This window comes from Sus scrofa, chromosome 7 (assembly GCF_054392235.1).
Source record: "Sus scrofa isolate SSC_HxYL_T2T_F1_AM1 chromosome 7, Sscrofa_HxYL_maternal_Yorkshire_Landrace_v2.0, whole genome shotgun sequence".
In the NCBI taxonomy this organism is placed as follows: Eukaryota; Metazoa; Chordata; class Mammalia; order Artiodactyla; family Suidae; genus Sus; species Sus scrofa.
In genome coordinates, this window is record NC_139389.1 from 7455251 (window position 1) to 7466184 (window position 10934).

At 44.7% G+C, this 10934-nt stretch overlaps 1 protein-coding gene across 1 annotated transcript; it reads right to left on the minus strand.

Annotated features, from left to right (window-relative positions):
• Positions 1–1593: 1593 nt before the first annotated feature.
• C7H6orf52 (chromosome 7 C6orf52 homolog) lies at positions 1594–8842 on the minus strand. The gene is given in 4 exon segments (NM_001145022.1): positions 1594–1796; positions 3330–3375; positions 8123–8303; positions 8533–8842. Coding segments are annotated over 4 exon segments (477 nt in total). The 5' UTR covers positions 8604–8842; the 3' UTR covers positions 1594–1617.
• Positions 8843–10934: the final 2092 nt, after the last annotated feature.

Genomic DNA, 10934 nt, shown 5'->3' on the forward strand with positions numbered 1-10934 from the left:
GCCCACACCTGAACCCTCCATCACTGCCGCCCTCCACTCCCTACTGACTCATCTCTTTGAGCCTCATTGGGACAAAGCTTAGCAAGTGTTAAGCATTCTCAGAGCAGAAGTCCATGAATAGAGTCGGCTGAATTTTCCTAAGCGACGAGTCTTCAGCCTTCGGGTCCCTCGGATCAGTCCCGGGGGGCTCTCTAGGTACCTCTTCATGGTGAAGCAATGAACAGGACAGTGTTTATCTTCAGGACCAAAGAAGAAAACAAAAGCAACCAACCAACCAACCAGAACCAAGAGACACAGTCAATATATGTGTTGAAGTTTCACAACTGGTATTTACTGGGGTCCAGTTCCTGTATCTGCGAAGGCCGATAGGCTTTTTTTGGGTTTTTTTTTGTTTGTTTGTCTTTTCCAGGGCTGCACCTGTGACATATGTAGGTTCCCAGGCTAGGGTCCAATAGGAGCTGTAGCCACCGGCCTATGCCAGAGCCACAACAACAATGGATCTGAACCGCATCTGCAACCTACAGCACAGCAATGCCGGATCCTTAACCCAGTGAGCAAGGCCAGGGATCAAACCTCCAAGCTCATGGTTCCTAGTTGGATCCATTAACCACTGAGCCATGACGGAAACTCCTAGGCTGTTTTGATCAAGCAAATGTTTTCCACGCTTAGGATTCAACTGTAGCAGGTGTGAGTTCTTTTTTTTTTTTTTTTTTTTTTAAGGGTTGCACCTGCAGCATATGGAAATTCCCAAGAGGCTAGGGGTCAAATCGGGCCACATCTGTAACCTATACCACAGCTCATGGCAACGCCAGATCTTTAATCCACTGAGTGAGCCCGGGGATGGAACCCGCATCCTCAAGGATACTAGTTGGGTTTGTTACCACTGTGCCATGATGGGAACACCTGTGACAGGTGAGTTTCTGCTGTCTTACATGGTCTAATTGTCTCATAAGAAAGCCTGTGGATCACGGAATAGAGATCCATCTACATTTTCTATACCAGACGCAGGGGAGAAAACTTACCTTGTCTGTGAATAGAGGAAAGCAGCAAATTATATCAAGTATCTAATACCACCATCGGTTTAGGCCAGGCCCGTCTCATATGAAACCTCTTTTCAGGAGTTCCCGTTGTGGCTCAGCAATAATGAACCCGACGAGTATCCATGAGGATGCAGATTCAATCCCTGAACTTGCTCAGTGGGTTAAAGGGTCTGGTATTGCCATGAGCTGTGAGGTAGGTCTCAGATGTGGCTCACATCCCAAGATTCGGTGGCTATGGTGTAGGCGGACAGCTGCAGCTCTGATTCAGCCCCTAGCCTGGGAACTTCCATATGCCGCACATGCAGCCCTAAAATGAAAAACAAAAAACAAAAAAACCCCCACTATTTTCAAATGTCTTACAGTGCAGCCTGTTTTACCAACAATTCTGTGACCTCTCCCAGCATCTATTTAATATAACACACATCCAGAAATGAATGCACTGGAAAAGTTTATTCAGAGTATGTGCTTTCATGTCAACCACATGTAAGTCTTGGAAATCTGTATTTACCTACAGAATCCAGATTCTTTTTTTTTTTTTTTTTTTTTTTTTTTTAAACAGAGACAAAATACGATAGGATTAATGTGATAGCTGGGTAGCTGGGTGAACATTTTGTTTGTGTGGGATCTCATCGGGGATTTCAGAATGAACTGTATCCAGAGGCTGCCAGTGGCAATTCATGAGCGAGTCATAGAGTTCTTCGCTTTTCACCATAAACTCTTCGTTTGACGCGTCAATATTCAAATGAAGGTTTGGATCTGCAGAAGCCAACGATACATATGAAACAAACAAACAAAACCAGGGGGACATCCCAGCGACTGCTGGAGACTTCTGAGAGGCACCTCCTCCACCAGGGACTCGATTCTGGCTCTGCTGGGAGCTTGCGGGAGTGGCATCCATCCCTTTCTACCTTCCCAGCCACGCATGGACCATCACTGAGATGCTGCATCCGTAGACCCACGGAGAATCGTGTTCTACGCACATCTTGTTTCACCAGAGGAGCCTCTAATGGGAGGACCAGGGCTAAAGGAAGAACTTATGCAGAAATTGAACAAATGGCAGGACAAGCTTTGTTCCTTTTAAGTTCAACGTACCAAAATGATGGAGAATTTTTAATATTGGAGAAAAAACCCGAGTGGATATACTAAGAAGGCCCTAGTTTTTTTGTTTGTTTGTTTTTTTGATGTTGTTGTTGTTTTTACAACACATATATTTAAAAAGGCTTAAAATAAGAGTTTTTAGGAGTTCCTGTTGTGGCCCAGCGGGGTTAAGAACCCAACATGGTGTCCATGAGGATTCGGGTTCGATCCCTGGTCTTGCTCAGGGGTTTAAGGACCTGGTACTGACACAAGCTGTGGCATAGGTCACAGATGCGACCCGGATCTGGCATGGCTGTGGCTGTGGCAAAGGCCTGCAGCTGCAGCTCCGAGTCGACCCCTGGCCTGGGAACTTCCATATGCCACAGGTGTGGCCATAAAAAGAAAAAAAATTTAAGAGTTTTGAAAAAATATTAGTAGGAAATACTGCCAACATTTAACAATTTGGCATTGTGTGTTTACTTTCAACAGGACTTAAAAATAGAAATTTTAAGGGAAGAAAGAGAAGCTAGAAAAGAAGTAGTGCTTTCAGACTCAATGAGCATCTAGATGGCAAAAGAAATAGAAGCATGGATAGAAGAGAGAGAACCTGGAGAGGAATGGACGGTATCTGGAAATGCGTTCAGTTTGGAGCGGAAGAGAAAGGAAGGGTGGAGGATGAGTCCTGAGTTTCCAGCATGAGCACCTGGGTGAATATGTTTCCAAAGAAAGAGCCAGGAGGAGTTCCTGTTGTGGTTCAGCTGGTTAAGAACCTGACTGGTATCCATGATGATGCAGGTTCAATCCCTGGCTTTGCTCAGTGGGTTCAGGATCCAGTGTTGCCATGAGCTGTGGTGCAGGTCACAGATGCAGCTCAGATCTGGCATTGCTGTGGCTGTGGTGTAGGCTGACAGCTGCAGCTCCAATTCGACCCCCAGCCTAGGAACCTCCGTATGTTGCGGGTGGGGCCCTAAAAAAGAAAAATAATGAGCCAGGACCAAATCCCTTCAACGGGGCTTTGAAAAAATAAACATACTACTTTGTCCGTTTGGTTAACTTATTGGTATAAATGATTCAACTGTTTATAACAATTAATTCAGAAACAAAGGGAGACCTACATTAGAAATTTCCAATAGGATCCCTCGGTTAGCTAGAAACTAACCTGGGAAAAGGTTAGTTTTGTTTTCAGCTAGTGCAACATAAGGTTTCTGTTACCTTCTAGTGAATCTTCATCTTGGTTTTCAGCCAGAGCTGTGGTTTCCTACAATGAAAATCAGTAGTTTAAGAAAAAATGATTTGGGAGTTCCTGTCATGGTGCAGCGGAAACAAATCCAACTAGGAACCATGAGGTTTTGGGTTCGATGCCTGGCTTTGCTCAGTGGGTTAAGGATCTGGTGTTGCCATGAGCTATAGTGTAGGTCGCAGGCATAACTCAGATCCTGTGTTGCTGGGGCTGTGGCTGTGGCTCAGGCTAGTGGCTTTGGCTCCGATTCAACCCCTAGCCTCCTGGGAACTTCCACATGCTGCAGATGAAGCCCCAAAAACACCAAAAAAAAAAAAAAAAGATGATTTTACTGAAACAGTTATTATTGACATGCTTTCTTGGAAGCTCTTACAAATAATAAAACAAGGAAAAATTCCCTTTCAATCAACTCTATTTTGAATTTTGATCAAAACAATCTTTATATTTCTTTGGCTGTGCCTGAGGCCAGGGATTGAGCTGGTGCCGCAGAAGTAACTAGAGCCATAGCGGTGATAACACCAGATCCTTTACCTGCTGAGCCACCAGGGAACTCCTTAAAAGAATCTTTAAATGATACTATCCTACAATTATGAAATGGGTGAACTTGGTCAATAGAAGTCACACAGGAGGAGCGTCAGCCTCTCTGACATCTTGGGGAACGAACTGGCATCCTGGGGCCTGAGCAGGAAACTAAACAGCAAAGACCCTGGCCTGAATCCGGTCACTGAATCAGACGCTCAACTCTCTACCGGGAGCTCTGCCCTTCCTTCCAGGTGACAACTTGCAAAATTTACACAAGCCCATACCCCTTGCCACCTTCTGACCACATCCCAACCCCACAGCTCAGTTAAGGGCCAGGAGAGTCGGTGCTGAAGGAATCACAGAGGCTACCCAAAGGCAAATCCATCAATTACCTTCTTACATAAGGAGGGAAGTAAATTCCAGAAGCACTCCCCCAATAAATCTTGGCCAGTTAATCCAGACTCCACGGGCTCTCCCAGGGCAGCGTAGGTTTTTACAGCTCCTCTCTGTGGGCATCTGCCAAGACTCTGTCTTTTTCAAGGATGTACAGCTGTTTCCAGGAACTGCCCAATCCAGGAAGGGCCAAATGAGTGCCTGGCACCAGTGAACTTAATTAAGCCTCCCTTGCTGTTAAGAATGAGATTGAAAGCCCAAGACCTACTATCTCTTCTTATCAATCTATCTGAAAGTATGCCTCCCTTTGGCGTTGAAATTTAACCATGTAAATTACATGGTTACCAAAAGTTTTATCACACATGTGGATGATTTGTTTGTTTGTTTCTGTTTAGAAATGGCTAAGACAGCCAGAATCTGCCCTTAAATGAAGCCTTTCTCATAACACAGTGTCCAGGTAATCTCCTGCTTCTTCCTTTGCAAATGTGCCCTCTGGTAAATGTGGGTCCCCCATTCCCCAGGCCGGGAGCAGAAGTTAGCTGAGACAGTGCCTTCTCTCTGCTTGGAGGCTCACCTGGGCAGGTACTCGACTGGCTGTCTTTGAACGAGGGCACCTGTAACAGCTGGTTTTCTTCTGCTAGAGGTAGTCTGGGAACGTTGTACTGATGGATCTCAAAGACCTGAGAATTATTTTGAAGCCCTCCGCTTGCTCTAATCTCAAGCACAACACAGTGTTAAAAGAGAGCTCGCGGGGGCTAATCCCTTAACTTGGGGGGCCGAGGGCTTTGGACATGAGAATACGGCAGTGGGGGAGATGACTATAAAGCTATATCTCTATCAAGTGTATAACATCTCTTTAAAGTGTATAAAGGGTAGAGGACACGCTTTATTAGGGAAGCCAAGGTGAAGCCATGTGAGTGAAAGACACCTGCCACGGAACCCCCACCATCTTGAACCTTGTTGACCCCCTTCCCAACTGGGAGCTCCCACCATGACAGCAGGCACGTGGCTTAAGTATGATAACCTCAGCCACCAAAGAGAGTATATTGATAATTCTTGAAGAAAACCCTGTATGTTACAGTAATAATTTTTTTTTTTTTTTTTTTTTTGGTCTTTTTGCTGTTTCTTGGGCCGCTCCCGCGGCATATGGAGGTTCCCAGGCTAGGGGTCAAATCAGAGCTGTAGCCACCGGCCTACACCAGAGCCACAGCAACGCGGGATCCGAGCCGCGTCTGCAGCCTACACCACAGCTCACGGCAACGCCGGATCGTTAACCCACTGAGCAAGGCCAGGGATCAAACCCGCAACCTCATGGTTCCTAGTCGGATTCGTTAACCACTGCGCCACGACGGGAACTCCTACAGTAATAATTTGACTAGAGAGTGGGATTTTTTTTTTTTTTTAAAAAAGCAACAACACAAAAACAGAACTTGCCAACAAATACAGAGAGAAGGAAAGAAGGGTGATGGAGAGAAAAGGGGTATTAATTTCTTTTCTGTTTCTTCCAATTTTTTTCTTTTTATTTATTTATTTTTGTTTCTCATTGTCTTTTGAAACTTCTCTGCAGGGTATTAATTTCTTAGTTCTCATGAGTGAAATACTTTCATTTCTGAACTTGATAATATCCTCACATTTATACTTCTCTATTTAAAGACAGAAAAGTAACCACAAGAAGTCCGACAGACCATCTCCCAGAAGAGCATGAAAAGAAATAGGTGAAAGGAAAAAAAAACAAAAAAAAACCATGATACAACCTCAGGTAATATAGCAAAAGATTTTTTTTTAAATGATGCAATTTCAAATATCTGCTCAAAAACTCAAAGACAAATTGGGCTTAAAAGAAAAAAGTCAAGAAAGCTAACAAGATATTTTACATTGGGGTACACATAAAACAGACTTGAAAATTATGCAATTTTGGGCAAAAAGATACTAAGCAAATGCAAGTTTTAAAAACAGAGCTTAAATGAGATCCTGCTGTGTAGCCTAGGAACTAGATCTAGTCCCTTATGATGGAGCATGAGGATGTCAGAAGAAAGAATGTACACATGTAGGTGTAACTGGGTCACCTTGCTGTACAGTAGAAAATTGACAGAACACTGTAAACCAGCTATAATGGAAAAAAAAATCATTAAAAAAATAAACAAAAACTGAGGGCTTAGTTATTAATTCAACTCTGGCATTAAGGCCAAGGCCATCATAGGTTGTTAACTCTGTGCCTTAGGGATCAAACTGGGGAGAACATTTTTTTAACATTTCAATGGCAAAGTGTTATTTTCCCTAATATGTAAATATCTCACACAGTCAAGAAAAAGGGGGGATGCAACCCAACAGAGAAAAGATGGATAAAGGACATTTTCAACAAAGTCACAGAACCAGATATCAACAAACATTTGAAAGGTATTTGCCTTCAATGAAAAACAAGTGCCTTCCTCACCTGTCAGGCTGGCTAATCACACACAGAAAAACACAGAGAAACAAGCCCTAGCATCATTGAAAAGTGTAAACTCAGGTGGGCTTTTTGGAGAGAAGTTTGCTGTTTGAAAATGTAAATGTTATATCCTTTAATCCAGAACTTTCATTTCAGAATTTTATCCATAGCCACAAAATTTAAAAACAAAACAACAACAAAAAACCCACTCAAATTCTTGAAAAGAGGTAAAAGGAAGTTTGCTACAACACTGAAAACATTTAAAATGTCAGTTGATAAGTGATGAGCTAAAACCACAGCACATCCAATTGGGCTGCTTTGAAAAAAAGCTCAGAGTTCCCGCTGTGGTTCAATGGGATCAGCAGTGTTTCTGGAGCACCAAGACACAGGTTCCATTCCCTGGCCCAGCATAGCAAGTTAAGGATCCGGCGTAGGTTGCAACCTCAACTTGGATCTGATCCCTCGCCTGGGAACTCCATTTGCACTGGGGGGTGGCCAAAAAAGAAAAAAATAACAAAAGAAAACATTTTTTAAAAGAAAGGGGAGTTCCCATTGCGGCTCAGCGGTAACAAACCCAACTAGTATCCATGAGGATGTGGGTTCGATTCCAGGACTCGCTCAGTGGATTAAGGATCCAGCGTTTCTGTGGCTGTGGTGTATAGACTGGCAGCTGCAGTTCCGATTCAGCCCTTAGCCTGGGAACTTCCATACGGCGTAGGTGCGGCCCTAAAAAACAAACAAACAAAAGGAGCAAACCAGGAAGCCAATCCTACACCATCCGTTCTTGCCCAAGGCGCCTCCAACTTGCCAAAGAGAAATAAAGCCCAACCAGAGTGATTTAGTGAGAGTACAAGGGAAAAAATCTAGAAGCCTTAGATCCTCCTGAATGATGCTTTCTTCTAAGTGGGGAGGGAAGAAGGAGAGAGAGGAGTCAGACAGCCTCTCCCTTATTCCAGCACATCTTTTGAAGAACTACGTAACTTTAGTAATTGAAATATTAAAATCTCAGAGTTCCCTGGTGGCCTAGCAGTTAAGGATCTAGTGTTGTCACAGCTGTGGCAAGGGTTTGATCCCTGGCCTGGGAATTTCCACATGCCATGGGCACAGCCAAAAAAAAATTAAAGTACCTTTTTAAAGTGACTTGATATTCGCTGCAAAACAAAACACAAAACTACCTCTTTCCTATTTTAAATGTTTAAGAGTAAAATCGATTGAATGATGATAATCTACAATTTCGTAGTAAGAATTCAGGCATAGACTTCATCAGCCTATCATTTTGTCTTTGCAAGTCAAAATTGCTCAGGTCATCAGCTTTTATGGAATGAGAATTTGAATGAGAGGCTCTGGAGGCATGAAGAAAGGAAAAGGAAGTTTCCAGACTGGGCACATGATGGGCCCAGGATTCAGGCCAACAAGAGATACCTTGGGTGGAAGCCACGTTCCAGCTGTGCATCCTGGGGTCTCAGGTGCAGAATAAAGGTTGGGTCCATTTCCAGCCATTGCAAAGCCACAGCTGTAGCCAGAAGGAGAACAACCACTGTGCTGTTGCCCGAACCAGTTGCCAAAGGAGTAACTGAGGCAGGGCTGGGAGTCCGGCTTCACTCTGAGGGTAGAGGGGCGGGGACAGGAATCACTTGCAATCAAGGCTGGACCACTCCACACTCCAGGACTCCCGCGTCTCTCCCAGACCTTACACGTAAGCCTGATTTCTGCTCTCCCTGTTTTAAGAACACCTCTTCTCAAAGCAGAAGTTTGTACACGGCTGAAAACGGATTATGACAGGGAACGCTATGGGCTCTCATTGTCATTCCGAGTAGGAGATATCAACTCACCTTTGCCAGTACCAGTAAAAATTATTTTGCTGAGCTGTACCAAAGCCCGCACAACTCTCCTGTCCAGCCATTTATGCAGGTGCTTGAGGACCAGAGACCAGGGGTCCACAGTTTTCACTCCCGCATCAAACACTCTCAGCTTCTGGTCGAAACAAATAACTCCTCCAGCTGCTTCAGAGGCCATAATTACCTGCAGTGGCCAGTCCTGCCAGGTAATTCAACCCTTCTTTCCTGACAACATGGGTTAAAGAGTGGATGGGGGGAGGTATTGGGGTCACCTGGGGGAACACCTGCAAACTATTCCACCGGCTCCTGGCTTCCGGCTTCCAGCTGCCAGCTCCCTCCCCCAAGTGCCAGCCAGAAGGGGGAGGGCATGGCGGGGGAGGGGGCAGACAGAGAGGGAATGTGTATTGGGCAGCTGTGAGGCAGACAGAAGTCTCCACCCCACCCCCTACCGTGATACGTAAGAGAGTCACTTTTAATCATTAAACCTTAAGACAAATACCACAATTTGATGTGTCCTTCCTCCAATCTGTTACCTGCAAAGAATAACTATTGGAACCAGCATCGAATGGACTTTTCAAAATCCATTCTCTTTTTAAAATCCAGCCCCTGCAGGTTGAAATCATTATCCCAACCAGCTGGGAGGGAAGACGTGGCCTCTCAGACACACAGCCCCCTACTTTAATGCAAGTGCAGGAAAATTTTTTCTTTTTATTTATTATTATTATTTTATTTTTGCAGCCACACCTGCAGCATATGGAAGTTCCCAGGCTAGGGGTCCAATCAGAGCTGCAGCTGCAGCTGCCAGCCTACACTACAGCCATAGCAATGCCTGATCCAAGCTGTGTCTGCATCCTATAATACAGCTTGTGGCAACGCCAGATCCTTAACCCACTGAGCGAGGCCAGGGATCGAACCCGCAGCTTCGTGGATACGAGTCAGGTTCTTAAACTGCTGAGCACAGTGGGAACTCCTGATGAAAAATTTTTAAAAAAATATTTCTGTGGTTCCATTTTTTTTTTTTGAAGCATGATAAAGCAGTGCTTCGTAAACATAATGCCCATTTGAATTTCCTGAACATGTTTAAAATGTGGGTTCCGATGCCATAGATTTGAGGTGGGGCCTCAGACCCTGCCTTTGTAGCCGGCTCCCATGCACGTTTAGTAGCAAAGCGACACAAAATGTCAAACATTAGAAGGTAATTTTTAAGTCTAAATAGGGACATTTAGGGTTTGACCATTTCCCTATAGCTTGTTATAACTTTTCCACTATTAATTCACTCTCCCACTTTTCAAGTGCTTCATATAGTCCATAGTTACCTGACATATGAACAAAAATAATCATGATGAATTCAAATCATTTGCCCCTCCTTTACCGAGCACCTGCTATGCAGAAGGCAGGTGCCAGGCATTGGAGATACAGTGGAGTTTATACGCTGGTGAATTTCCTCAGGGTTTTGGGGGAGATGTTATTGATTAGAGCAGCTGTGCACACATCACTAAAAGCCACCCAATATCTGGTTTTCTTTTCTTTGCTAACAGAACCCTAACTTTCTGTAGGGGTGGCAAAAGATTGTGTTAAAAGATTGCGTTTCCTAGCTGCCCCCTCGCAGGTAGAGTGGCCAGGTGACCAGTCTGGCTAATAAGATGTAAATAGAACTATCCTTAGGGGGTTGAGGAAAGCTGTGTGGGCAGAGGGAGTTTGCTGAGCTGGAGGGAGGCCTTCCTGCCCTCCACCTTCCCCCCAGTCCTCATGCTGTGATTACAGCTGTGGTGGCTGAAGCCACAATACCTCTGCATCCTTTTGGCCTATGACATGATATCAAGGAGGCCATCACACACCCAAACACAGGATCTGACTCAGAGAACTGGTCTGGGGTCCCTGAAGACCACAGGGCCCCTGTACCCCAACTAGACTAACCTACCTCCAGCCTCCAAATGCCTTTCATTTAAGAAATAAGTGTCTCGGGATTTTATTCGTTCGTTGGGTGTTGGTGTTGGTGTTTTGGCTGCATCCCCGGCATATGGAAGTTCCTGGGCCAGGGATGGAATTCGAGCTGCAGGTGTGAACCACACCAGAGCAGTGGCAATAGTGGATCCTTAACCTACTGCACCACAGCAGGTTCCAAGAAATAAATGTCTTTCTTAAGCCACTATTGTTTTAAATTAATTATATGAAGTTAAAAATAATTCTTTTTTTTTTTTTTTTTTTTTTTGTCTTTTTGTTGTTGTTGCTATTTCTTGGGCCGCTCCCGCGGCACATGGAAGTTCCCAGGCTAGGGGTCCAATCGGAGCCGTAGCCAACGGCCTACACCAGGGCCACAGCAACGTGGGATCCGAGCCACATCTGCAACCTACACCACAGCTCACGGCAACGCCGGATCGTTAACCCACTGAGCA